Source organism: Eulemur rufifrons, chromosome 9 (assembly GCF_041146395.1).
Source record: "Eulemur rufifrons isolate Redbay chromosome 9, OSU_ERuf_1, whole genome shotgun sequence".
Lineage (NCBI taxonomy): Eukaryota > Metazoa > Chordata > Mammalia > Primates > Lemuridae > Eulemur > Eulemur rufifrons.
The window spans coordinates 11272382-11298919 of record NC_090991.1 but is presented as its reverse complement, the minus strand read 5'-3'; the positions used below and the strand labels follow the sequence as shown (position 1 = coordinate 11298919).

General features: G+C 51.1%; 4 protein-coding genes and 1 pseudogene across 9 annotated transcripts; 2 read left to right on the top strand and 3 right to left on the bottom strand.

Moving 5' to 3' along the window:
• The first annotated feature begins 814 nt into the window (after positions 1-814).
• PFN1 (profilin 1) lies at positions 815-4514 on the top strand. 2 transcript variants are annotated; one of them, XM_069483404.1, is made up of 3 exons: positions 1489-1918; positions 3372-3564; positions 4171-4514. In XM_069483404.1, exons 1-3 carry the CDS (start codon positions 1787-1789, stop codon positions 4266-4268), a joined length of 423 nt encoding a protein of 140 aa, XP_069339505.1. In that variant the 5' UTR covers positions 1489-1786; the 3' UTR covers positions 4269-4514. The 2 variants fall into 2 exon arrangements, with proteins under 2 accessions (XP_069339504.1, XP_069339505.1); XM_069483403.1 differs by lacking the exon at positions 4171-4514 and having other exon boundaries at positions 815-1918; positions 3372-3725.
• Positions 4515-4995: 481 nt separating this feature from the next.
• RNF167 (ring finger protein 167) lies at positions 4996-9458 on the bottom strand. 3 transcript variants are annotated; one of them, XM_069482079.1, is made up of 11 exons: positions 9178-9393; positions 8806-9049; positions 8542-8660; positions 8382-8462; positions 7413-7538; positions 7215-7302; positions 6925-7015; positions 6591-6696; positions 6357-6450; positions 5607-5687; positions 4996-5524 (listed from the first exon to the last, which is right to left on the bottom strand). In XM_069482079.1, exons 3-11 carry the CDS (start codon positions 8623-8625, stop codon positions 5205-5207), a joined length of 1071 nt encoding a protein of 356 aa, XP_069338180.1. In that variant the 5' UTR covers positions 8626-8660; positions 8806-9049; positions 9178-9393; the 3' UTR covers positions 4996-5204. The 3 variants fall into 3 exon arrangements, with proteins under 3 accessions (XP_069338180.1, XP_069338181.1, XP_069338179.1); XM_069482080.1 differs by lacking the exon at positions 8806-9049 and having other exon boundaries at positions 9236-9458; XM_069482078.1 differs by having other exon boundaries at positions 8542-9049.
• A 16-nt stretch (positions 9459-9474) lies between these two features.
• SLC25A11 (solute carrier family 25 member 11) lies at positions 9475-12450 on the top strand. Of its 3 annotated transcripts, none has more exons than XM_069482082.1 (8): positions 9476-9703; positions 10338-10490; positions 10575-10781; positions 10957-11047; positions 11131-11221; positions 11305-11404; positions 11482-11533; positions 11666-12450. In XM_069482082.1, exons 1-8 carry the CDS (start codon positions 9642-9644, stop codon positions 11819-11821), a joined length of 912 nt encoding a protein of 303 aa, XP_069338183.1. In that variant the 5' UTR covers positions 9476-9641; the 3' UTR covers positions 11822-12450. The 3 variants fall into 3 exon arrangements, with proteins under 3 accessions (XP_069338184.1, XP_069338183.1, XP_069338182.1); XM_069482081.1 differs by having other exon boundaries at positions 9476-9736; XM_069482083.1 differs by lacking the exon at positions 10338-10490 and having other exon boundaries at positions 9475-9736.
• A 2001-nt stretch (positions 12451-14451) lies between these two features.
• Positions 14452-16404, bottom strand: GP1BA (glycoprotein Ib platelet subunit alpha). The gene has a single exon (XM_069483402.1). The coding sequence runs from the start codon at positions 16402-16404 to the stop codon at positions 14452-14454; it is 1953 nt and encodes a 650-aa protein (XP_069339503.1).
• Positions 16405-20606: 4202 nt separating this feature from the next.
• Positions 20607-21570, bottom strand: LOC138392327 (divergent paired-related homeobox-like; annotated as a pseudogene).
• Between the last annotated feature and the right edge of the window lie 4968 nt (positions 21571-26538).

The window sequence follows — 26538 nt, the reverse complement described above, 5'->3', positions numbered from 1 at the left end:
GCCTCGGCTTCTGGCCCCGGACTCGGAGGCCCCTCCCGCCGGCGCCGGAGCGGCCCGCGCCGGGTGACTCACCCGGGTGGCCCTGTCCCTAGCTCTCCTCCTCGCCCCGCCCGCCCCGCGCCGTGTCTCCCAGCCCCCACCCCCGTCTTCCATCGTGCCCTTCCCCCCTTATCTCTGGCCGCTCCCTCCCGGGATTTTTCCCCTGGGGTGGGGGGTGCGGCAGGCCAGAGGTCAGGAGATGGCGCGCTGGGAGCACCGCCACGTGCCAGAGCGGCCCCACCCGAGCAGGCCTGTGACTCAGACGCGCGGCTGTCGAGGAACACGGGCTCGGGGGACGTCGGGGGCCACGGCGTTCGGAGTGGACGCCAGGTATGGGCGCTCGCTCCGGAGGACGAGACATAACGAAGCCCCTTCCCGCCCGGGAGGCGCTGCGTGACCCCGGCGCCCCCCGCGGGAGGGACCGGAAGCAGCCAAGCCCCTCAGAGGATAGGGGTCCGTCGGGGGCTGGTCACCTAAGCCGACCTGCCCTAACCCTTCCCGATGGGCTTCCAGCGAACTAATCACACTCAAGTACTTAGCACAAATTTTACTGGAAAAGAAGAAAAAAACCCAACGAGCCCAAAGTAGAGGGGACTTTCCCCTTTTGAAAAGTTGTCAATCTTGGAACTTTAGTATTTTTCCGCCTTGAAAAATGGCCCCGCCCGTCTCGTCCCGCGGGCGCCCGCTCTCAGTGACCTCTGCAGAGATGGGCCAAGGGGCACGGCCGGTGACCCAAACTGCTGGCCCGGGACGGGCGGGGCTGGAACGTGGAGTGAGGCCCTGGCCTGGAGCAGATCCAGAGTAGGCATAATCTCCTGGAGTGGGGATGGGCCCGAATGAACCCAAACTGTGCGACTCGGCAGACGCTGGGGACAGAAGAGCTCCGGTGGGTGCCTTCAGCTCTGAGAATGACTGGGGTATTTTGTCAAATTCCCCTTTGCTTTCTTATTTCTTGAGTAAGTAAAATTAACGATGGAGAGGCGGCAGCACGCACGCCTTCGCCCCCGCCCCTTCCGTCAGGCAGGAGACACGTCCTAGTGCTCGCCTTCCTTCCCAGGTGGGTCTGAGTCGGTCGAGCCGGACGCGCGCCGGTGCAACCTGCCGCCGGCCCCAAACACCCCACGCGCTCTCCCTCCCGGCCCCGGCGCAGGCGCGGGCGCACGCGCCGCCGCCGCCCGCCGGTCCTTCCCTCCAACGGAGGTGGGGGCAAGGAGGAGTCGTTCCGTTTAACCCTGGGTTTCCCGAACTGTCTTTACTTTGCTAAATTTGCAGCTTGCTAATTCTTCCTTCTTTTTCTTTCCTTCCTTCCTCTGGCTCACTACCTTCCCCTATACCAAAGTCGGGTTTATGTTCTATGAGAACTGGAGCAGGCCCTAACCTTAGCCTCTCTTCCGCCACCCCCCCATCCTTTTACATTGCTTTTCATCGAACTCTGCAAATTTTGCTTATAGGGGGAGGGATTTTTAAAATTGCATTTGCAAAGTTCGGTGTCTGGGCAGGCGAGGTGGGGGAGGGAGGGAATGGGGAGCAGGCCCCGCCCCTACCGCCCTTTGCAAATAAAAATCGGGGGGGGGGGGAGGAGCAGGAAGTGGCGGTGCGAGGGTTGCTGCACAGCTAGCAGAGCCGCGGTCCGGACGGCAGCGCGTGCCCCGAGCTCTCCGCCTCCCCCCGCCCGCCAGCCCGAGGCAGCCCGAGCCCAGCCCGCGGGTCCAGCAGCAGCGCCGAGAGCAGCCCCAGTAGCAGCGCCATGGCCGGGTGGAACGCCTACATCGACAACCTCATGGCGGACGGGACCTGTCAGGACGCGGCCATCGTGGGCTACAAGGACTCGCCCTCCGTCTGGGCCGCCGTCCCCGGGAAAACCTTCGTCAACATCACGGTACTGCGAGGCCTGGCGGTCCGGGACACTGGTCAAGCTTGGACCCTTTGGGAGGGACTTGGGTGTGGGCGGGCGCGGTCTAGGGAGGGCAGCGAAAGGCCCTGACCAGGTCTTTGCCCTGGAAGCGGCGTGAATGGCGGCTGCACGTGAGCTGGTCCCCTCATTGCCCCTCAAGTCCTACGCCCCAGGCGGCGGCGCCCATCCCGCCAGCCGCCCCGCTTCCCGCGACGGGGCGTTACATCCGGGGCATAGGGCGGGGAGGGGCGCGCCACCCGGTGCGGCGGCCCACTTCCGCCTCCTCCAGGGCGGGGCGGGTACGCGCTGCAAATTTTAACCAGGGATTGTGCTTGAGCAAGGTCTTGGGGACCCTCGGATCCCCAGCTCCCTTTCTGGCCGCCAGCTTGCGCCCCCTCCACCATTGTTCCCCCTTATGCGCGAGGGAGCCCCAGGCGCGTGGCCCTGGTCTCATGCCCGTCTTCTGTGGGCTCCCTGCCCATCCCAACTCCGTTAGAGAGGGCGAGGCCGCCACACACACACCCCCCCCCCCAACTCGGCACGTTGGACTCAACATTCCTATGAGGCCAATCCCGGAAGTCCCCTCGCCCTCCCTTCCCGCCATCTGGCGGGGCCTGGAGCAGGGTAACTTTGTGAGAAGTTATAAGATAGTAAGTGAAGGAATAAGGGATGACTACTGTCCCCACCACCACCTCCCCTGTCCACACTGCCCGGAAGTGGGGAGGGGGAGCGGAAGTTCAAAAGGGGGGAAAGGGGGTTTCCGGGCGGGAGGGGACCGGATGTGGGGGCTTGGGGTGTAAGGGGGATGGGGAGATAGGTTCCCTGAGGTATCTAGACCCGAGAACTGGCTTGCAGGGTCTAGCCCCTGTCCCCCTAAAAAAGTTTTACAACTTTCCCGGAAAGCCCCCAGGGGTCTGCTTCCTCATCTCGGGGCATAGATACCTGGACCTCAACTCGAGGTTACTTGGGAGACCCAGGCGTCCGGGCCCCTAACAACTCCTACAGAACCTTTGACCAAATAAGGGCAAAGTTGCTTCTCCTGCTTTGCCCGCCCCCTCCCTTCCCCTCTCCGCTTCTGCTTTTCCTGAAGGAGAGTTCTGAGACTCCCCACTCCTTACTGACTTTTGGTCCCCTTTATTAACTGGGTTTACTTTCCGTATCATACCCCGATATCTAAGTCTTCAGAGGAGTATGTCATCCTTTCCACTCTGGTCCCATTTTCTAGGTTTGGGGATCATGATTTTTTTCTGGACTGACTGTTTTACAAAGTCCGAAGAGTGTCTTAAGCTTCGTTGATGTTTACAGAGCATATAGCATACATCTCTCCCCGCTGGGGGTTCTACCTCCCGGAGAAGTGGAAGGCAGGTGGGTCCTTAGAGAACAAGGTGGGAATGTTGGTGTACTGACTCACTTGATGGGTGCTTGGTTCCTCTTTCAGCCAGCTGAGGTTGGTGTCCTGGTTGGCAAAGACCGGTCAAGTTTTTTTGTGAATGGGCTGACACTTGGGGGCCAGAAATGTTCTGTGATCCGGGACTCACTGCTGCAGGATGGGGAATTTACAATGGATCTTCGTACCAAGAGCACCGGCGGAGCCCCCACCTTCAACGTCACTGTCACCATGACTGCCAAGAGTGAGTTTCTGAGTCTTACCCTTTCTGTAGCTCTGAGATCCCTACTCTTTCCGTTGTTTGGGTTCATTTTCTGTGTGTTCCCCAATGTGAAGGGAGTCAGACCAGCATTCTACACCCAGCCTGCTGTGTGCTGGGACGTTGGGTAGTCCTTCGTTTCTCAGTTCCTCGTGTTGTAACATAAAGTATTGAACTGCATTACCTCTTAAGTTCCTTCCTGCCTTGAGCCTTTTCAGATTAGAAACTGTTTTCTTGGAGTAGGTATTGTTAGGGTCCCAAGTCAGCATTTAGCTCTCTTCTTTTGAGCTCTTTTGTTAAAACTTGGAGGTGGCAGGCTTATCCACAGCCATTTCTAGCCTGAACACATGAGTCAGCAGTCTATGAGCCTTTGACCCCTAAATTTTAGTCTGTTCCTCTCCAGCCTTTAAGCTTGATTTTCCCCTTTTGAAAAGCCCTATTGTTTCAGGGTGACTGACAGCCTGCCTGTGGGGGGGGGGGTTGGGAGGCAAGAGGTTGGGTTACAGCCCCCAGGGCTGGACAGCTGCTGAACAGCTGGCAGGGGGTGAAATTGTGACACCTGGGTCCTAGCCTCCTTTCTCTTTCCTCCAGCGCTAGTCCTGTTGATGGGCAAAGAAGGTGTCCACGGCGGTTTGATCAACAAGAAATGTTATGAAATGGCCTCTCACCTGCGGCGTTCCCAGTACTGACCTCATCTGTTCCCCTCCCCCACCACTCCCCACAGCTTTTGCACCCCTCTCCTTCCCATACACACATACACCATTTTTATTTTTTGGGCCATTACCCCATACCCCCTATTGCTGCCAAAACCACATGGGCTGGGGGCCAGGGCTGGATAGACAGACCACCTCCCCCTACCCATACCCCTCCTGTGTGTGGTTGGAAAACTTTTTTGTTTTTTGGGGTTTTTTTCTGAATAAAAAAGATTCTACTAACAAGGTGCTGTGTGGTTTGAGCTTGGGTGTCAGACTGGGGGACAGGCACTGTGACTTGCCTCCTTTATCCTCCTTGGGGTTGGGAGCAGGAGGGCTGAGGCACTACAAAGTACAGGAATTTGAGCTTCTGGCCTCCATGTCCAGGACTAAGCACCTGCTTCAGACCTATGTGGCCAGGTAGCCCAGCCTCCCCATAGTGGTGTTTGCAGGCCTAGGTCTTCAAGCATGCTAGTCAAATTGGGGTAATGGAATAGAGCCATCCAGACCAGAGACTAGGTCCAGGCCTGCGGGCAAGGCAGGGCCAGTTGAGTCAGCCTCATGTGGGTGGGGCTCCCCCCTCTCTGAGTCACAGCAAACGCTTGCTGGGGCTGTCCCCATGACTACAGGTTAGTCTCCCCTGGCACTCCCCTGCCCCTTTATGGCAAAATAGGGGTGATTCCCTCAAAGCTGTTTGCCTGTGTGAGAATGATCTCACCCTTCCTTGGTCCACAAAACCAATTTTATTAACCCAAGAAGTAAAGACCCAGTCCCTTTGCCTCCCTCCCCCTCAAGTGCCCTCAAAATGTTAGGGCTGGGTTAAGGGAGAAACCTGGGATGGAAATGTCCCCTATCCCTCAACTTAAAAGACTAGAGGAAGAGGATCTGTGCAAATAGGTCACCAGAGGTGTCTGTGTATAGGGGGGCCAAGTATTACACCAGGATGGCAGGGGAAAGGGAAGAGGAAGAGGAGGAAGGAGAGGGTGGGGGATCTGTTGAGGGCCCAGGAAAAACAAGAGGGGCTGAGGCTAGGGAACCAAAGGAGGTGGGAAGAGTGGGGCTGGAGCCTAGGAGTGGGGTCCGTTCTGAGGCAGGGTGGTCCCTTGGCTCCCCTTCCTCATCACCCTCCTCTTGCCCCTGAATTTCTTCTTCCTGCTCCTCGTCCCCAGGACCCCGATGAACAGGCTGCTTGCAGATAGGGCAGGTCTTCCGGGTCTGAGTAAGCCAGGGGTCCACACAGCGGCTGTGATAGGCTGTGGAGAGGAATGAGGTGAATGAAGCACCTGGTGCCTGCCTGGGGCACAGGGGCACAGGCACAGGCAGTGAGGGCCTCACCATGAGCACAGGGGAGTACCCGCAGCTTGTCTCCATCCTCGTACTCATCCAGGCAGATGGCACAGACATCATACTGGTCCCCTGGAGGAGAAGGAAAAGTAATTTACTCCATCACTGAGCCATCCTGAACCACGGCCCACAAGAACTCACTCTGGCAGGCCTGTGGTAGAGCTAAGTCTTGCAAAAATTCTTTTCCCTGGTCTACAGAGCCAGTGGAAGAGCTAAGACAGGCAGGATAAGGCCAGGGCAGAACATGGAAGAATTTGGGGCTAGAAGGGACGAGCAAAGAGAAGCAGAGGTAAGAAGGGAAGTGGGTTTTTGGGGAGGTGTGAGGGTGGAGAGATAGGGAACGGGAGGAGCGGAAGTGGGGGGGCAGGGCTTCTGCTACAGCCTTATATGGGCACTGGAGGCTCTAGGGCCTAAAGACCCAGCCCCTCCTTACCTGTTTTTTCCTTTTCTGACTGAAGCCTCCCCCACTCCTTCCATTTTTCTACCCCCTCCACCCTCCTTATACGCAATGTCTGTCCCCCCATCATTTCCTTCAACTATTTTACTTAACCATCTTTGCTTTCCATCTCCTGTATTCCACCTCTTCTGTCAGTGTATTTGTGGATATACAGAGAAGAAATGATAGCTTTTCAGGCAGATATCTTCTCACTACCAGCTTTCTTTACCCCTTATCTCCCGGGCTCAAACTCTTTCAGAACCAGGTAAGCTGTGGAAAAGCTCCTCTCCCCTAACCCCCCTCACCCTTCTGATAGTCGTGTGTAGGAATCTGCTTCAGCTGTTCTTTGGTAAGTCGATTCCGCTGGAGCCGTTTCCGGTGCTGGATGCAACGAACTATCTGGGGAAAGGGGGAGTGATAGACTAGGCTTAGGAGGCAACACTGAATAATCTAGGACAAACCACCCCCACCTCCAACTCCAGATCCAGTCTGGCCTTATAGGCCCCAGGTCTTCCCATCATGCTCCCTGAGCTACTCACCATCACTGCTCCCATGGCCAAAACCAGCAGTCCCACTATCCCTGTGAAAGGGATGAGGTAATAGCCCAAGGGGAAGCTATTGTCTGGAACCAGAAGCACCCGAGCCCTGGGGAAAGGAAGACCAGTTTCACAGGGGCAAGAAGGCAAAGGCACAATGAAAGAGGGTCAAAATAACTGGCTCTGGATAAGGCCCATGGGTGGGGAAGGGAGTGGGAAGAAAGTCAGGAGTCAGGGAAGGAAGGACCTGAGACTGAATGGATGGGGCAGTGAGGCTTGAGATCCAAGTTGGCATGGAACTGCTGAAGGATGAGCGGGAGGGAGGGACATGTCCTACCCCTTCTCATAGACGAAGAGGGCACGCAGGTACTCAGAGCTCCTCTCCCCAATAAACACAGATGGGATCCAGATCTGCTGCTGTATTTCCTCTGCAGGGATCAGGGTATTAACTCCAGGGACTCAGCCCTGGAGTTCCACTCCTCAAATCCTTTGGGAACCCTGGCATTTGGCAATTTTGCCCCACCCCAGCCAAAGGATTGGCTTCTTTTCCCTAAGGCTTCAACCCTCCCACCATCTCTCAGTCTGAGCTCTACTGAAAACCCAGCTGTTTAGATCCCCCAACCTTACCACTATTCCACACCATGTTCAGAAGTTCATTGGAATTCACATTGTGTACTATAGCTGCACCATACCCAGCCTTCTGGGCATTTAGGACCTAGGGAGACAAGGCATAGGATAAGGAGCCACCATGGGCCTCGCCCCTCTTCATTCCTGTGGTGCCTTTTTTCACCCTCAGCTCCCAGCTCCCACTCCACATTCAGCAACCTTGAGGTCAAAGTTGCAGTCGAATCTTCGAAGCAGTGCAATAAAGACTGACCCATTGACCGGGGCTGGGGGTGGTGGGGCAATGGGGCTGCAGGCATTGTCTGGGTGAGCCTCCACAAGGAACCCCTGGGGAAGAGAAGCAAACTGTTAGATTTCTTGTCCTTAGGTTCTGCTCTCCACAGGACCCACCAAGCACACTGGTCCCCACATGTTGCACACTGTCTATCCTCACTTCCTTCTCATTCCTGGGGTTTGAACATCACACCCAAGTCAGAAATCTACATCTTCTCTTAGCCTCCTGAACATGCAATTACATCAAACATCCCTTCTCCAGACCCTCCCCTTAACCCTCTCCCTGTCCCAGATGGGCTAAACTGTACCCTGTACTCCAGACTAATTCAATTCTGCCTTCCAGTTCCCCACCGATTGTAATTCAGTTCTCGACCCATCCTTGTCACTTTCTCTCTACAGAACACACTCCCCTCTCTTCAGTTTTCCAGTTACCCATCTCACAATTCTACTGCTGTCCATGACCCAACTAAGTTCTTGCTATGCGGCAGTCATGTAATGAAGTACCGCAAAATTGCTTATATAATTTAATCCTCACAATAACCCTAAGATAACTTCTATTATCCCATTTTACAGTAAAAAAAAAATAAGGCTCATAGAGATAATTAACTTGCTCAAGGTCATACAACCAATAACTGGCTGCTGACACCATACTGATAAACACTAACTTGGTCCTGCCTTTTATCTTAATCCACTTTCGGTTCTCCCTGATATGCTGGGAGTTCCAGGAGTGGACACTTTGACTTCTCTCTCAAGATTCTGGATTCTACACTAGACATGCTCGTGCACTTCGTTCCTAACTTGACTCTTCCTACCATCAGCTTAACCCAGGACAAGGCTCCCAATCCCTGCTCAGGATGGAAGATTCTGTAAAATAGAAAAAAAAGGGAAGGAAATCACCTGGAGTCCCTCCTGGCTCAGGGTAGCCCCAAATAGAGCTGGGAGGTCTGCAAAGTCCATGCTGGCATTGTGGTCTGAGGTCTGCAGACAAAAACGCATGTTCCCCTTCAGCCTGCAACCCCTCCTTTCAGCGCCCCCGCCCCCCGCCCCTCAGACTCACCGCTCGAATGAGCCCCCGAATGGGGGCCGCTCCCCACAGGACAGTGGCCACAACCACAGGAAGCGGGAAGGCCGCAGGGTGCATGGCAGCGGGAGGAGAGAGGCTAAGAAGGCCGCGTCCTGGCAGCAGGAGCAGAAGCGGAGTTCTGCGCCCTCCCTGCCCCTTCTTTAGGATCCCAGGGGTCCAACCACCCCCAGGTCCCACTTCCCAGCTACATGGGGGCGCCAGACAAGGAATCCCAACTCGGGGAGTGAGATATCTAACCCGCTCACTGGAGCTGGGAGGGAGGCACTAAATGTATCCTTTTCTAGTATAAAGATAAAACGGGGAGAGGGACGGAGACAAACACAGGTGACAGAAAAACTTCTGGAAGGGTGGGGGAGCTCAAGAAGGTGGGACTTCCGGCCAGGTAGTCCGTCTTCCTATCCCCTGGAAAAGGGGTTCCGGTAAAGAAAGTCAGGCCGCTTCCAGCATTGGACGCTCGAAATGGACTTCCGGTCCTAAAAGGCTGGTTAAAAGAAAGGTTAGACATGGAGGGAGTGCCTGTGGAGTTGGAGGGAGCACCGATGCCTCAGAAGAGGACCTAATCGTCCCCGCTTTAGTGCCCAGGATCTTGGAGATGCCCTGTTTACAAACCTTTCTTCCCTCTGGCTGCCGCCGTCGCCGTATCTCCAAATCTCGCGAGAGTGTTCACCACGTCCTCCCCAACCCCAGGCAGCAGAAATCTTACTATTATCTATCGCGAGAGCTCTAACTTTGGCCAGCTTGACTCTCTCGATCTCGCGAGATCTTCAAACAAACTCAGAGTCTGTCTTTTCCCGCGATTCCAATTCGGTAAAAAGTGCGCCTGTGCTCCGCTTTCCTAAATCAGTCACACCCTTTCCCGCACGCATCCTTCAAACTCCTCCTTCAGCTCCGCCTTATTCCCGGCCGCCTTTGCGCTGCGCGCTTGCGCCCGCTCCAGCTTCCAGCTGGTGCCGGACCTGAGAGCCGGAGGGGTGTGCGCGCGCGCCTTCACCCTGTTGCGGGCGCGGTGTCACCTTGGGCGCGAGCGGGGCCGCGCGCGCACGGGACCCGGAGCTAAGGGCCATTGAGTGGCGATGGCGGCGACGGCGAGTCCCGGGGCCGGCGGGGTAGACGGGAAGCCCCGTACCTCCCCTAAGTCCGTCAAGTTCCTGTTCGGGGGCCTGGCCGGGTAAGCTCAGGCCCCAGGGATGGGAAAGGAGGAGGAAGGGACGGGAGCAAGGAACCGGGCCCGTTTTATCTCTGGGTCTTTTGCAGTGACCTGCGCCGGCACGGGGTCAGCGCGATACCTAGTGTTTTGCGAGGGCCTTGATGGACTGCCAAGAGCCCATTTTTAGGGCCGGCTCCTGCTGGACTGCATGCAGGGTCATTGCACAACCCCCGCCAGCCCACTTGGGTTTCCCAGCCATTGCTTGGCTCTGCTTGGCTGTATGGGGTTCCAGGTCATTGAATGGCTCCTGCAGGACTACTCGGAGTCCCAGGTCGTGGATGCCCCCCCCCCGCCCCCCTTCCTTTCTTGCGTCGGACTGCATGCGGTCCCAGGTTACCTCTTGACTCATGGAGCTACTTGGAGCACTTTCATTGCATCGCCCCTACTGGACTTTCGGACTTTTCAGACTCATAGCTCTTGGTACACACACAGACTCATACACATGCTCACCAGCGTCCTGAATCCTTAATTGCATGACCTTTGTAATCTTTGCTGGCAGTCTCAAGTGGGCATTGGTAGATCTGGGACACCTGGCCCTTGACTCCACCCCTTCTTCCCCCAGGATGGGAGCTACAGTTTTTGTGCAGCCCCTGGACCTGGTGAAGAACCGGATGCAGCTGAGTGGGGAAGGAGCCAAGACTCGGGAGTACAAAACCAGCTTCCATGCCCTCACCAGCATCCTGAAGGCAGAAGGCCTGAGGGGCATTTACACCGGGTACTGGGGCCTCAAGATATGGGGTAGGGTGTGCGTTGGCAGCTCCAGACCTTGGTCTGACATACTGACCCCTTCACTTCCCAGGCTATCCGCCGGCCTGCTACGCCAGGCCACCTACACCACTACACGCCTTGGCATTTATACCGTGCTGTTTGAGCGCCTGACTGGGGCTGATGGTACACCGCCTGGCTTTCTGCTGAAGGCTCTGATTGGCATGACCGCAGGTGCAACTGGTGCCTTTGTGGGAACACCAGCTGAGGTGGCTCTTATTCGCATGACTGCTGATGGCCGGTGAGTTCCAGGTCGGAGCCTCCCCCAGCCCCATTCCCTGGAATCCAGGACGAAGAGACCAGTTTCTTATCCCAGATCTCGAACAGAGCATTTACCTGTTCTGGTCTCCCTTTCTTTGCTCCTGTGGGGCAGGGTGGGCTCTCCTGATCTTGGTTTTTCTCTGATTTTCCACCAGGCTTCCAGTTGACCAGCGCCGTGGCTACAAAAATGTGTTTAATGCCCTGGTTCGAATTGCCCGGGAAGAGGGCGTCCCCACACTCTGGCGGGTGAGTGAAGGGTCTGGAGACTTGGGGGATGTGGGGTCTGGTCTCAGGCATTTCTGATTCTTCTCTCACTCCCCTACCTCCAGGGCTGCATCCCTACCATGGCTCGGGCTGTCGTCGTTAATGCTGCCCAGCTGGCCTCCTACTCCCAATCGAAGCAGTTCTTGCTGGACTCAGGTGAGACCCAGAGCTGGGCTCTCAGCTCCCAGCCTGGCCTGGGCCACCTCTTAGCTGACTGCCACCCCCACTTCACCCTCCAGGCTACTTCTCTGACAACATCTTGTGCCATTTCTGCGCCAGCATGATCAGCGGCCTTGTCACCACTGCCGCCTCCATGCCTGTGGACATTGCTAAGACACGGTGAGTGTGCAGGCCTGGGCCTGGGGGGCAGTGGGAGGGCCCCCTTCTCTCTCACATCCCTACCTTCTCTCCTTCAGGATCCAGAACATGCGAATGATTGATGGGAAGCCAGAATACAAGAATGGGCTGGTGAGGAAGCGAGGCTGGGCCTGGGTGGGAGTGTTGGGTGCCCTGGGAGGGCTGTGAAGGTGGCTTGATAAGGGGAACAGAGCTGTAGAGGCCAGGTCCGAGCCCCCACACCCTACCTGCCTGTCTGTCTAGGATGTGCTGTTGAAGGTTGTCCGCTACGAGGGCTTCTTCAGCCTGTGGAAAGGCTTCACACCATACTATGCCCGCTTGGGCCCCCACACTGTCCTCACCTTCATCTTCTTGGAGCAGATGAACAAGGTCTACAAGCGTCTCTTCCTCAGCAGCTGAGGTGGCCTGGAGCCAGTGTGTCAGAGCTGCCACTTGGCTGCTGCTCCTACGGTCACTGCACCCCAGGGGCCTGGATTCTGCTGCCCTGGGCCCCTCTATTTATTTCCCCTCCACAGTGTGGTCTCCTCCTTTGCGGTAAAGGACTTTGGTCTGTTCTACCCCTTGTTCCAGCTTGCCCTGCTTGCCCTGATCCTATGACAACTCTGTCGCTGGCTGTGACTTGTGGGGAGCTGGAGAACTCCCTGAGGATTTCTGGCCTCCTCCTGGGTATTAGTTTCAGGGCACACAGGACAACAGAAGATCCCCCTTCTCAGTGGAGAGACCAAGGCAGAGCTGAGGGGACAGGAGAGAGCAGAAGCCAACAAGATGGTCAAAGGGTCTGAAGTGGGAGGACTTGGTCCTTCCTCCTCCTCACTGAGGACATAATAAATTGGTTTGGTGATACTACCCCCAATCTGGAGAGTTGTGGGGTTTAGGAGGGGAGGAGACTGGACAAAGAATCTAGTGTCCCTGGAGAACAGGAACTGGAGTTTTTAAGAAAAATTATTAAAGAAAAAGCACCCGCTGGTTTTGTGCAAATGCTGTGTAAATCCATCCTGCTACAGCAGCTGACGGGCCAGGAAACCCCAGACTCCAGGCCTTGTGTGTTGCTTCCCAGCCACTGGCCCAAGCATGCAGCAGGGGCACAAATCGCCTCACATAATCCCCAGGAAAAGCCCCTGGGGTCTGGTGACTGCTTCTGCAGCCTAAAGGTGGGGGAAGGAGAATAAAGAGGGGAAGTCAGACCTTTGTGGGCTGGAGCCAGGCCCAAAGCCTGGAGGCTTGAGGAACAGGAGGGTGTTGGCCAGAGACTGGATCTGGGTGCCAGGCTGGGGAGTGACTGCCTTATGCTTTCTTTGGAGGGAGATGTTTGGTTCCCAGGCCCAGCCCTTAAGGACCCTAAAAACCTCCTGGAGCATACGTGGGCATGGGAAGGTCAAACTGAGAGGAGTGCTGGGCAGCATGCAGCCCAAGAGCATTGTGCCAGGCCAGGGGACAGGCAGGCAGCAGGTGGGAGCTGTCCCCTTGGCAGAACCTTGTCAACAGAAGAGGTGGAGCTCAGCACCCTGGCACCCTTGCTGCTGCCTCCCTTCTTGGCCCCTGTGTGCACACCATGTCCTGGGCCTTGTCCTTAAGGAGTTCCTGCTCTAAAGGGGAAGATTATGTAGAAACAGAGTGTAGCAATAGAGCACTGCAGGCTAACTCAGAGCACCTGGCCCAGCCTAGGAGACACCTCCCCAGCGGTTGGGGACAGGACGGGGGTTGCACTCCTGGCTACAGTGAGGGCAAAGGCCTAGAGAACTTTGATGGAGAGCAGGTGATCCGTGAGAAGTTGGTAATAGTTGCAGCGAGGATTGTGAAGTGTCTGCTGTGAGAGGTGAAGCTGAACTGTTAGGTGGGGTCAGTGCATGGAACTGACCAAGCTTAGAAGTGACTGCTAAGCTCAGGAGTTTGTCCTCTACCTGGGGAGAAGTTCAAAGCAGGGAGAGATGCAGTCAGATTTTCAGGTTAGGCAGGTCCTTCAGTACCATCTGGAGGAAAGGGATCTTCATGGAGCCAGAAAAGCCCAGCCTTCTCTCCCATTCCCTGGGTCCCTAGCCCTGGTTTGGGCTGGAGACAAGGCAGGAGGGGAAGCGTCACCAGTGTGGGTAGGGAATGGGAGGCCCTGTGGAACCAGGGGAGAGAAGTGGGTTCCATTTGCCTGTGTCCTAGCTTGAGGGCAGGAAACCCAAGACTAATCAGTGAAACCCTCCAAGACGGCACACACTGCTGGGTCCACATCCTTTTCGTCCCACTGACCTGGGCAGTGAGGAGAGCTGCACTTCTGAGGTGGGTACCTTTGCCCTTAGCACTGCAGGCTGCAGGAAGGTGGGCCTCAATAGTGTCCCTAAACTCCAGGGAGACTTAAGGTTCTTGAACTGGACCTGATGCTTGGGTTGGCCTGTGGGTGGCCAACCCTGGAGGACAGAAGGAGCAGCCCCAGGCTGGGGAGGTTTATTGGGTGAGTAGTTGCGACCAGGGTGGGGGCTCCTGGGGCCTTGGGAATTCTCATGCAGATGCCCCAGCCACTCTTTCCCTCTCCAAAGAAACTAAGTTTTCTTTTTAAAATTATTTTTTATTATACAAATAATACACAATGATGATGGAAAGCTAGAAAATGCTAAACAGAGAAAAATAAAAGAAAACCACCCATGTTTATAACACCCAGAGACAATCTAGTGCTCACAACCTGATCCATGGCTCTGAATTGTCTTCTATGCTCAGATGCATGTGGGAGCCACACTCTGCTCTGCTTATTTGCTTTTCCTAAAAACTTCCCAAACGCAGTGGTGATAGCCATGTGATCTGGGAACACCCTGTGCAGCGATGGGAGCTTTGTCCTATGAGCCACCCAACTCCTCCGTCTCTGCCCTTCCTGATTTGCTGGCTCTGAGGTTGTGTGTGCAGTGTGAAGAGGTCTCCTGATAAAGGAAAGGAATGAAGATGGCCCCGTGACCCTGTGCTCCTTATCCATCCCCCACTCCCACCCCCAGCCAGATCCCAATAGGAGAGCCCATCAGAGCCTCTTGAGGTCCCCAAACCTCCCACCCTCAGAGGCTGTGGCCAGAGTACCGAATGCCCACTGTGCCCAGCAGATCCTGACCACGACCCTGACTCAGAGCTGAGGGCCGCCGTCCTGCTACCAGAGGCCCCACACGGCCATTAGGCCGTATCCACAGGAAGAGGCTGGAGCGGAAAATGGGCAGTGAGCCCCGAAGGAAGAGCAGCCAGGCCCGGGGCACCAACACTTGCCTTCCCCTCTGCAACTCCAGATGTGTGGTTTGCGTGGCTGTGGCCAAAGCAGCACTCTGGCCGTTGTCCAGGGCCTGTGGTTTTACCTGCTGGACCCACGTGAGCAGCAGGATGAGGACCACAGAGGAAAACAGGAGCCAGAGGAGACCCAAGACATAGAAGCCCAGGGAGAGGAGGCAGCAAAAGTCAGAGTTAAGAAAAGGGCTATTTCTAGAGCTATCTAAATTCCCTTGAGCCACTCTAGGGTGGACAGGTTCAGGGATGATAGTTATGATGGGTTCTAAGGTGGTAGAGAGTGAGGTGGGTTCTATGGTAGTTAAGAATATGATGGGGTTTGGGGTTGTGGTGGGCTCTGGTGTGGTCAAGGCTGTGGTGGGCTCTGGAGTGGTCAGGGTTGTGGTGGGCTCTGGGGTGGTCGGGGTTGTGGGCTCTGGGGTGGTCGGGGTTGTGGTGGGCTCTGGGGTGGTTGGGGTTGTGGTGGGTTCTGGGCCGGTGGTCGGGGTTGTGGTGGGCTCTGGGGTGGTCGGGGTTGTGGTGGGCTCTGGGGTGGTTGGGGTTGTGGTGGGTTCTGGGCCGGTGGTCGGGGTTGTGGTGGGCTCTGGGAGGGTCAGGGTTATGGTGGGTTTACTAGAGGGTTTTGGAGTTTGGGAGAATGTGATGGATTTCATGGTAGTTGGGAATGTGGTAGAATCTGGGATCCATCTGGTTGAGAATGCAGTCTGGATCTCAGTGGATTCTTGCACTGGATGCAAGGAAGACATTTGGCTGTCTATAGCAGCAGTAGACTGTGAGTAGGGTAGGCCCCAGTGGGTTATATGGGCTGTGGTGACCACAGTCCTTGTGGCACGCACCTTATCACCCTCAGTGTCCTCATCTGTATAGTCATCATAGTCCTCAGCATCGTCATCACCAAGAGTGGGGCAACCCTTCCCTGGGAACTTGTAGACGGGTACCTTGCTTGAATCGAAACATTTCACACTGGCCACATCGGGGGTCATGACCTTGACATCCATACCCTCCTTCCATAAGTAGACATTCTGGGGATTGTTCTGCAGCCAGCCACGGAAATAGAGGATCTCACAGTTGCAGTGCCACGGGTTGTCGTGGAGAAAAGCAAAAGGCAGGAGGAGGGTCCCAAAGAAGCCCTTCGGTATTGTGTACAGCAAGTTCCCTTGGAGGTAGAGGGTGTCCAGGTCCTCCAACTCAACCACGAGCGTAGAGGGCAGCTCTTTCAATCCGTTGTTAGCTAGATTGAGCTTCTTCAGCTGGGGTGTGGGTGTCAGGAGTCCTGGGGGCAGAGTCTTTAGCTTATTGTCACGCAGGTAGAGCTCATGGAGTTGGCTCAGGCCATCCAGGGCGCCTGGAGACAATGAGGTCAGCTGGTTGAAGGAGACGTCCAGGGACCTAAGAGCAGGCAGTGCTGGCCCGAGCCTGGGTAGGCTTTGCAGCTTATTGTGGGATATATCCAGCGTCTCTAGCAGTGGCAGCTTCTCATCCGTCTGCAGCTTGGCCAGCTCGCATTGACGTAGGTACAGGTGAGTGAGGTGAGGGAAAGACACCAGGGATGCCGTGGAGAAGGTGTGCAAGGGGTTCTCACTCAGGTGGAGGGTGGCTGCGTCTTTTGGCAGGTCTGGAGGCAATGCCGTCAGCTGCTTGTTATCACAGTTCACTTCTAGTTGGCTGGCCACTTTGGTGACCTCACAGGGGTGTAAGGGGTTTGGCAGCAGGAGCAGCAAGAGCAGGAGAGGCATGGGGACCTGTGGGCAAGCGGGCCTTGAGTGGACACCCCAGCATTCCCCCCCCCCCCACAGCTTCCCTCCCAGAAACTCAGCTGCCATGGCTCCGTTCTCCCAGCTCTCCCACCCTTGCCCCCAGAGCCCAGACTGCCAGCTCCAGGTCCTCAGCTCTCATCCCTTCCCCAGCCCCAGCCCTGGCTTACAGGCAGGTGGAAAGACCTCCAAAGGCACAGAGCTGCTTACAGGGTGTGACTGGTCCCTCTCTCTTCCAGCTCCAGGGAGGGTTTGGCTAGGGGCAGAAAGGGGTTGGGGATGGGGAGGAAACGCCAGGCTGATAGGGACTCCTATGAGCCAGGGAACAGTGTCCCCCTGGGCCACAGGCCCTTATCACCTCCCTCCACAGCTTCCCCCAGACAGCTTCCCCCAGGCACTCCCTTTGCTCTGCTCTCTCCTGCTTCCCTTCCACAGACTCCTCTAACCACCACCCTCCTCCATCTTTTAAGAACCTCTCCAGATGCCACCTCTCTTCCCCTTCCAGCTGTGTTCTTAGAGTTACCTAATTTTCATTCTCTCCCGCCCCACCTCCCTCTGCCTTCTCACTCTACACTGGGCTGATTTCTCTGCCCTGCTACTCCCTTGACTTGGCTCTTGCCACAGTCGCTGGTGCCTTCCATTCCTTTGCGTGCACTGGACACTTCTCCATGGTGACCCTACTGGATTCCTGCTGGCTGCATACCCATGGCTGCTCCCTCCTTGACACATGACCCTGTAATTTTCTTGGTTTTCCTGTTACCTGTCTGGTTGGTCCTTCTCAATCTCCTTCATGGATTCTTCTTCCTCTGCCCTTGCTGAGCAATTAATTTGCCCCAGAGTTTGTTCCTTGGCCCTCCTCTTATGCTACACAACCACCAGAGATTGTCCTCATTCACTCCCTTGCCTACACCCCTATACCTTCTACCACCTATACCCCAATTATTCTCAAATCTGTATCTCTAGTCCAGACCTGTCTCCTGTGTCCCAAACACATGTGTCCACTGCCACTTCTCTACTTGGATGTCCCACAGGCACTAAAACATAGATTCAAAATTGAGCCCTTCATCTCTCTCCAAATAGCCTCTCCTCCCGTGTTTGTTCAACCTGGTGAATGGTACCATCATCTACTCATTGACCTAACCATTCAGTCAATACAAGCAAGGTCCCTGATAGCCACCCCTAACTCCTCCCTGCCTTCATCCCCACATCCCCACATCCAACCACATCACCAAGTTCTGCAGATTTCTATCTCCATTTTCTCTCAGTCTACTCTCCATCCCCACTGCCACCACTCCTGGTCCAGGGCACCATCTTCTCCCCACCACATCCCTGCAATAGCCGCCTCACTGGTGGCCCAACTTTCTGATTTCCCTTTTTCTGTCCATTCTCCACCAGTGTGGTCTTTCAGAGCTGCAAATTTGCTCATACCCTTCCACTCCCCAGTGGCTCTTTACAGATCTCAGGAGGAAGTCTAAAGTCCCCAGCATGGCCCGCAGGGCCCTGTGAGATCTGGCTGGTGCCTGCCTGTCCTGCCCCACCTTTTACCATTCTACCCTCTTTCTTGATCATTCTCCTTCCTGTACCTGAACTTTCCACTCACCCCTTATCACCTTCTGCCTAACTCTTACTTATCTGGCAAGTTCCAGCTCAGAATTTCTTCCTCTGGAAAGTCTTTTCTGACTTCCCAAGATCAGGTAAAGTGTCCATTTCAGAACATCAGCCACCCTGTCTATTGGTCCCCTGTCCCTTCTAATGATGAAAATGCACCCTTTACTGTTCCCTAGAAGGAGCACCATGCACCCACTTGAACCTGCCCCTATATGCTTATGGTGGGTGACCGGACACTTGAGCCAGTTAATTCATAGAGTTTCTATTTATGTGTTGAGAGAGAGAGAGAGAGAGATGGGGTCTTGCTCTTGCTCAGGCTGGTCTTGAACTCCTGAGTCTCCCACCTCAACCTCCTAGAGTGCTAGGATTACAGGCGTGAGCCACCACGCCTGGCCTTAGACTTGCTATTTATATAATTTGCTAGCTGCAAAAAGTATTGGAAAATGTGGAGAAAATAAGGCAGTTAGTATGAGGAAGTGAGGTGGAAGATTGCCTAGAGAGAAGCAATGATGGTAAGGCCCCCAAAGTTGTTGTTTTATTGTCAGCAACAGAAAATGTTCTGGCTAAATAGGCTTCAAAGGAATTCATTAAAATGAATTCCTACTTACAGACTTCACAGAACTAGACATGGAGCTAATGCAGCCAGGAACAGAGCCCAGACCCAGGCTGCAGAACCAGTCTGGTGAGCAAAACTCTGCTCCTGCTGCAAGACCAGGGCACCGAAGCTTACATTGCTCCAGCTGCTGAGCCAGGTCAGTGTTACCACAGTTTCCCCTGCTGCGGAGGAGGAATCCTATACCATCCCTATTCCTTTGTGATACTAACTCCTAATTCAAAGTCGGGGTGAGTCTGATTGGTCATGTGCCTGTGACTTAGCTGCAAGGGAGTCAGGAAAAGCAAGTATCTGGCATTTTCAGCTTCTGTAATAGTATGTATGCTCTGCTTCTCCAAACATTCCTAAGTTGAAGAATTTTCCAAACGTGGAAAAGCTACTCATATGCTTTGGTATCTACTGAAGAGATCCTATGTTTTACTTTCTTCAGATGTCAATGTCCTGAATTATGTTAATACATTTTCAAATTTTGCATCATTGAATGCTTGGAGTTAAACCTACTTGGTCATTATGAATTATTCTTTTAATATGATTCTGGGTTGATTTGCTCACATTTTATTTAGAGCTTCTGCATCTAAGTTAGAAAATAGGAGTGGTCTATAGATTTCTTTTGGGGATCTTTGTTTTTCTGTTGGCTTGTTTATTTTGTTTTGTTTTGTGATTGGGGTTATGCTAGCCTTGTAAAAATAAGTTGGAAAACTTGATATTCTCTGGAATAGTTATAGATCATAGGGATTTTCTGTTCTATGCAGTTGGTGGAATTCACCTATAAACCCATCTAGATCTGATGCTATTTGGGAGATAGCTTTTTTTTTTTTTTTTGAGATAGAGTCTCGTTCTGTTGCCCGGGCTAGAGTGAGTGCCGTGGCATCAGCCTAACTCACAGCAACCTCAAACTCCTGGGCTTAAGCCGATCCTGATCCTACTGCCTCAGCCTCCTGAGTAGCTGGGACTACAGGCATGTGCCACCATGCCCGGCTAATTTTTTCTTTTCTTTTTTTTTTTTTTTGAGACAGAGTCTCACTTTGTTGCCCAGGCTAGAGTGAGTGCCGTGGCGTCAGCCTAGCTCACAGCAACCTCAAACTCCTGGGCTCAAGCGATCCTCCTGCCTCAGCCTCCCGAGTAGCTGGGACTACAGGCATGCGCCACTATGCCCGGCTAATTTTTCTATATATATATTTTTAGTTGTCCATATAATTTTTTTCTATTTTTAGTAGAGACGGGGTCTCGCTCTTGCTCAGGCTGGTCTCGAACTCCTGACCTTGAGCGATCTACCCGCCTCGGCCTCCCAGAGTGCTAGGATTACAGGCGTGAGCCACCGCGCCCGGCCTAATTTTTTCTATATATATGTTTAGTTGGACAGATAATTTCTTTCTATTTTTAGTAGAGACAGGGTCTCGCTCTTGCTCAGGCTGGTCTCGAACTCCTGACCTCAAGTGATCCACCCGCCTCGGCCTCCCAGAGTGCTAGGATTACAGGTGTGAGCCACCTCGCCCGGCCTGGGAGATAGCTTTTTGAATACCTTTCTAATCCCTAATTACTGATCTGTTGAGATTTCTATTAATATGTCTTGAGTCAATTTTGGTAATTTATAATTTCTTTTTCATTTTTTTCTCATATATTCTTTATTGAAGTTTAATTTATATGAAATAAAATGCACAGATTTTAGATGTACAGTTCTCAGTGTTTTGATGAATTTATTCCCTCAGGTAACTCCCACCCCTAATTAAGACATGAAACATTTCCATCACCCCAATAACTTTGTTTTGTGCCTCTATTTAATTCTTTCCACATGGGCAGCCATTATTCTTTTCTCCGCTCTCGGAATTCATATAAATGGAATTATACAGTATGTAGCCTTTTGTGTCTTTTTGTACCACATAATGTTTCTGAAATCCATCCATGTTGTTGTGTCTATCTACCTCTAGTGTTCTCTTGAATGGGAATCATTACATGTGACCTTTTACATCTGGTGTCTTGCCCTATTTTGTAGAATTGAACAGCCAAAAACATTAGGACTGAAGCATGGAGAACCAACCTGGGATTGCAAAATGGGATAGAGGCAGTAAATGTTGGGGTCTTGGCAGCAGTCAAAGTGGACTATTCTGTGGCCAAGGAAGACATCTGTAGGGACCTAAATATTGGGATATAAGCTGAGTTGGTATGAGGGTGCCTGGTGACCTGCATAAATGAGGACTACCGGATAGTGGCGTTAAGGGGATCTGGGTTGTGTGTCCGTATTTCTCTGGCCGGGACTGGTCTTGACCCCACCCTCGGGTATCTGTGGCTGTTGAGCTGCTTGTTTTTGCTGAATATATTGCATTTTGCTTGCTTGCTTGCTTGCTTTCTTTTTCTTTTCTTTTCTTTTTTTTTTTTTTTTTGAGACAGAGTCTCACTTTGTTGCCTGGGCTAGAGTGCCATGGTGTCAGCCTAGCTCACAGCAACCTCAAACTCCTGGGCTCAAGCAATCTTTCTGCCTCAGCCTCCCGAGTAGCTGGGACTACAGGCATGCGGCACCATGCCTGGCTAATTTTTTCTCTATATATTTTTAGTTGTCCAGATAATTTCTCTCTATTTCTTTAGTAGAGACAGGGGTCTCGCTCTTGCTCAGGCTGGTCTCAAACTCCTGAGCTCAAATGATCCACCCACCTCGGCCTCCCGGAGTGCTAGGATTACAGGCGTCAGCCACTCCGCCCAGCTTATTTTGCTTTCTTGAATTTTGCTCTATGGTTCTTGAACCAAACCTGCAATACTGTTGGATGTATGTCAGTTTTTGAGGCCATCTCTTTCTGAAGGCTGGGGTTTGGGTATGGGTTCTCACTGAACAGGATGTTCAAAGCTTCCAATTGCTTCTCAGTGAGCATGGTTGGTTTTCTGTGTGAATGCATCTGGTGCGTGCCTTGAGGAAGCTCCTTCAAACTTGACATCTTCTGATCCAGATGTGCCTCTGATCAGATCCAGTGATAAGAACTCTATTTCATTTTTTGTTTGTTTTGGATTTTTTTTTTGTTTGTTTGTTTTTTGAGACAGGATCTTGCTCTGTTGCCTGGGCTAGAATGCAGTTGCATAATCATAGCTCATTGCAGCCTCACTCCTGGGCTCAAGCAATCTTTTTGCCTCAGTCTCCTGAGTGGCTGGGACTATAGCCATCTACTACCAAGCCCAGCTAATTTTTTAAATTTTTTGTAGAGATGGGGTCTCACTACATTTTTCAGGCTGGTCTCAAACTCCTGGCTTCAAGCAATCCTCCTGCCTTAGCCTCCCAAAGTGCTAGGATTATAGGAATGAACTACATACCTGGCCTCTTTTTCTTTTTAAAGTTTATTTGTTTATTTATTTTTTGAGACAGTGTCTTGCTCTGTCACCCAGGCTAGTGCAGTGGCACTGTTATAGCTCACTACAGCCTCAAACTCCTGACCTTAAGCAATCCTCCTACCTTGACTTCCCAAAGTGCTGGGGTTACAGGAGGATGCACCATGCCTGGCTGATATTTTTTGTTGATACATAATAGCGTACATATTTTTGGAGTACATGTGATGTTTGATACATAGTACAATGTGTGATGATCAAATCAGTGTAATTGGGATATCCATCACCTCAAACATTTCTCATTTCTTTGTGTTGGAAACATTATAATTCTTCTATTTTGAAATATACAATAATTTATTGACTATAATTTCACTACTATACTATTGAATACTAGAACTTATTCCTTCTATATAACTGTACTTTTGTATCCATGGTAATTTATATTTTCTAATAAAATCATCTGTTTCAAGTGGATATTCAAATTTATCACTACAAGTTTAAACATTTATGCTTTTATCACTTGTTAAAATCTCTATATCCATAGTTATGACCCCCAATGTTGTTTATTTGCATTCTCTCTCTCCCCCTCCCTTTCTTTTGCTGCCTTTCTTTCTGTCTTCCTCAAACTTGCCAAAAATTGGTCTATTTTATTGGACTACTCAAAGAACCAGTTTCTGCTTTTTTTTTTTTTTTTTTTTTTTTTTTTGAGACGGAGTCTCACTCTGTTGCCCAGGCTAGAGTGCGATGGCGTCAGCCTAGCTCACAGCAACCTCAAACTCCTGGGCTCAAGGGATCCTCCTGCCTTAGCCTCCCGAGTAGCTGGGACTACAGGTTTGTGCCACCATGTCCGGCTAATTTTTTCTATATATTTTTAGTTGTCCAGTTAATTTCTTTCTATTTTTTAGTAGAGACGGGATCTCGCTCTTGCTCAGGCTGGTCTCAAACTCCTGACCTTGAGCAATCCTCCCACCTCGGCCTCCCAGAGTGCTAGGATTACAGGCATGAGCCACCAAGCCCGGCCCAGTTTCTGCTTTTATTAGTCAATTGCTCTTTAATTGTTTTTTCTATTTGATGAACAACTACTTTTATCTTTAATAATTCCTCCTACTTTGAGCCATTTTTATATTTTTTCTCCCTACATTCTTGAGTTGTAATCCTAGTTCCCTTGTTTTCAACTGTTCTTGCTTTTTAGGGAAATCCACTTGAATTATACTTTTTGTTTGAGTAGTGCTTTGTGACATCCCACATGTTTTATAATGTAGGACCCAAGGTGAATATTTGTAATGTTTTCATCCAGCATTCAATTCCTCCAGCATAAGAGGACTCTAATTTCCTTTTAGGGGGATCATGCCTCCCCAAAGTAGTGCAAACCTGAGGGACATTATAAAAGTAGGCACCCTGTCCTCTCACTGTGAGAGCTGACATGTCTTTGACAGTTCCTTTCACTAGATTCTTCCTGTCATTACCTGAGTTCATTCAGGCCAGGGTGTGACTTAATCACAGGCAATTATAATCTTTTTCCTAGGATTTCGAATGCTGAATGAGGTGACAAGAGGAGGATGTAGAACTGGACTTTACTTCAGCAAAGTGCTCAGGAAAAGCTGTAGAGCAGTTCCTGCTACTGAGACCCCCAGAGCGCCCTGATTCCTCAGCAGTCCTGTATTGTCATGGTTCTCTTAAATCCAGTGAGCTCCTTCATCTCTTTCCAAGAAGTCTCTGATGGATTAAATCAGAGTTGATTTCTGTTGCTTGTGTCCAAAGAACCTAATCCAGTTCTCCAGTGTGGGCATTTCTAAAGAATTTGCATAGAAGACATTACTTGAAGATCTATCCAAGATCCAGTCAACATTTCTTCCTTTTTTATTTATTTATTTTTTTTATGAGACAGAGTCTCGCTCTGTCACCCAGGTTAGAGTGCTGTGGCATCAGCCTAGCTCACAGCAACCTCAAACTCCTGGGCTCAAGCAATCCTCCTGCCTCAGCCTCTGGAGTAGCTGGGACTACAGGTGTGTGCTACCATACCCAGCTAATTTTTTCCATTTTTAGTTGCCCAGCTAATTTCTTTCTATTTTTTAGTAGAGACAGGGTCTTGTTCTTGCTCAGGCTAGTCTCGAACTCCTGACCTAAAGCGATCCTCCCAGCTCAGGCTCCCAGAGTGCTAGGATTACAAGTGTGAGCCACCGCGCCCAGCCTATTTCCTCCTTTTTTTCTGAGAAACTACTGTTACCTCATCCTTAGAATTTTTGGTGACACTGACTCTGTCTCAGCTGCCTGAGTTGACCTACGGCATTCAATAGACTCCATGGGTAGTCCAATGGTCATAGTAATTGGCCCAGGGACAGAAAGAGGCAGTTGGTCTTTTCATAATGAAACCCAAGACTTGTTTTTATGGTTGATGTATACAAACTTTCTCTGAATGTAGACAAGGAAATATGTAACCCCAGGCAAACTGTTGGCATCCAACATGTGATCACAAGGAGATCTGGGCTTACGATGAAGCTATAAAGGTATAATGAAGAAAATGGAAAGAAACCAGGTCCTTGGTGGCTGTATCAAACCAATTCTGAAGTTCAATGGACCCTAAATACACTTTTTTTTTTTTTTTTTTTGAGACAGAGTCTCACTCTGTTGCCCGGGCTAGAGTGAGTGCCGTGGCGTCAGCCTAGCTCACAGCAACCTCAAACTCCTGGGCTCAAGCGATCCTACTGCCTCAGCCTCCCGAGTAGCTGGGACTACAGGCATGCACCACCATGCCCGGCTAATTTTTTCTATATATATTTTTAGCTGTCCATATAATTTCTTTCTATTTTTAGTAGAGATGGGGTCTCGCTCTTGCTCAGGCTGGTCTCGAACTCCTGAGCTCAAACGATCCGCCCACCTCGGCCTCCCAGAGTGCTAGGATTACAGGCGTGAGCCACCGCGCCCGGCCCTTAAATACACTTATTAAAAAAAAAAAAAAAAGGTTTGTGTTGGAACTGTTGTTTCTTACAACATAATGTGCTTTAAGAGATAAAAACTGTATTTTCAATTTTTATTTATTTTTTATATTTTTATTTTTTTCTTTTTCTCTTGGAAGATGTTCCAGATCAATTTTTATTTTTTAAGTGGAGTTGCTGGCAAAGATATTTTTAAAATTTCAGGCGTTTATTGCAATTAAACTTTATTTTGAGATCACTATAAATTCACATGCATTTGCAAGAAATTGTACAGAGAGATTCCACATTCTCTTTACCCAGTTTCCCTCAATGCTAACATCTTGAAAAACCATAGTACAATATCACAACCAGAATATTGACACTGTTCTGTGAAGATACAGAACACTTCTTATCATCACAAGGATCCCTCATATTGCCCATTTATAACCACACACACTTCCTTCCCATCCCTACCCTTCCTTTCCCCCGGCGACCACTTATCTGTTCTTCATGTCTATAATTTTGTCATTTCAAGAATGTTATATAAATGGAATCATACAGCATGTAAACTTTAGGAATTGGCTTTTTTCACTCTGCATAATTCTCTGGAGATCCATCCAGGTTGTTGCATACATCAGTAGTTCATTTCTTTTTATTGCTGGGTAGTAATTCTATAGTATGGATTTACCACCATTTGTTTAACCATTCACCAATCAAAGGACATCTGGGCTGAGTCCAGTTGTTGGCTGTTACAAAGAAAGCTGCTATAAACATTAGGCAATGTATTTTTGTGTGAACATAGGTCCTCATTTCTATGGGATAAATGTCCAGGATTATAATTTCTGGGTCATACAGTAGTCGCATGTTTACTTTAAGAAACTGACAAACATTTCCAGAGTGGGTGTAACATTTTACTTCCCAACAGCAATGTATGAGTGATCCAGGTTCTCCCCATCCTTGTCAGCATGTGGTGGTGTCAATATTTTAGTCATTCTGATAGATGTGTAGTGATGTTTCAGTATAGTTTTAATTTGCAGTTCCCTAAATGGGTGATAATGCTGAAAGGGTTTTTCCCATGTGCTTATTTGACCTCTCAATACCATTTTCACTGAAATGTCTCTTCATGTTTTTTGTCCATGTTCTAATTTGAGTGTTTATTTTTACTGTTGATTTTGGAGACTTGTTTACATATCCTAAATATTAGTTCTTTATTGGATATGTGGTTTGCAAATATATTCTCCCAGTTTGTAGGTTATCTTTTCATCTTCTTAGTGGATTTTTTGAAAAGCAAAAGTTTTAAATTTTAACAAAATTCAACTTACCAATTTTTTTTTTCTCTTATGGATTATGCTTTCAGTGTCAATGCTGAGAATGCTCTCTAGCCCTAGACCTCCAACATTTTCCCCAGTGCTGTTTTATAAAAGCTTTATCATTTTATATTTTACATTTAAAATCAAGGTTCTTTTTTTCTGGTCTATGAATTTTTTATTTTTTATTTTATTTTATTTTATTTTGAGACAGAGTCTCACTCTGTTGCCCAGGCTAGAGTGCCGTGGCATCAGCCTAGCTCACAGCAACCTCAAACTCCTGGGCTTAAGCGATCCTCCTGCCTCAGCCTCCCAGGTAGCTGGGACTACAGGCATGCGCCACCAGGCCCGGCTAATTTTTTCT

What these genes read in the sequence shown, in the direction of transcription:
- PFN1 (XM_069483403.1), top strand. Translation starts at nt 1,787, where the DNA reads ATGGCCGGGTGGAACGCCTACATCGACAACCTCATGGCGGACGGGACC. An exon ending in AAACCTTCGTCAACATCACG is followed by an intron (nt 1,919 to 3,371) that starts GTACTGCGAGGC and finishes TTCCTCTTTCAG; the next exon opens with CCAGCTGAGGTTGGTGTCCT.
- RNF167 (XM_069482080.1), bottom strand. Translation starts at nt 8,625, where the DNA reads ATGCACCCTGCGGCCTTCCCGCTTCCTGTGGTTGTGGCCACTGTCCTG. An exon ending in TTCGGGGGCTCATTCGAGCG is followed by an intron (nt 8,463 to 8,541) that starts GTGAGTCTGAGG and finishes TTTTGTCTGCAG; the next exon opens with ACCTCAGACCACAATGCCAG. An exon ending in TGAGCCAGGAGGGACTCCAG is followed by an intron (nt 7,539 to 8,381) that starts GTGATTTCCTTC and finishes TCTCTTCCCCAG; the next exon opens with GGGTTCCTTGTGGAGGCTCA.
- SLC25A11 (XM_069482081.1), top strand. Translation starts at nt 9,642, where the DNA reads ATGGCGGCGACGGCGAGTCCCGGGGCCGGCGGGGTAGACGGGAAGCCC. An exon ending in CTGTTCGGGGGCCTGGCCGG is followed by an intron (nt 9,737 to 10,337) that starts GTAAGCTCAGGC and finishes TTCTTCCCCCAG; the next exon opens with GATGGGAGCTACAGTTTTTG. An exon ending in GTGGACATTGCTAAGACACG is followed by an intron (nt 11,405 to 11,481) that starts GTGAGTGTGCAG and finishes TCTCTCCTTCAG; the next exon opens with GATCCAGAACATGCGAATGA.
- GP1BA (XM_069483402.1), bottom strand. Translation starts at nt 16,404, where the DNA reads ATGCCTCTCCTGCTCTTGCTGCTCCTGCTGCCAAACCCCTTACACCCC.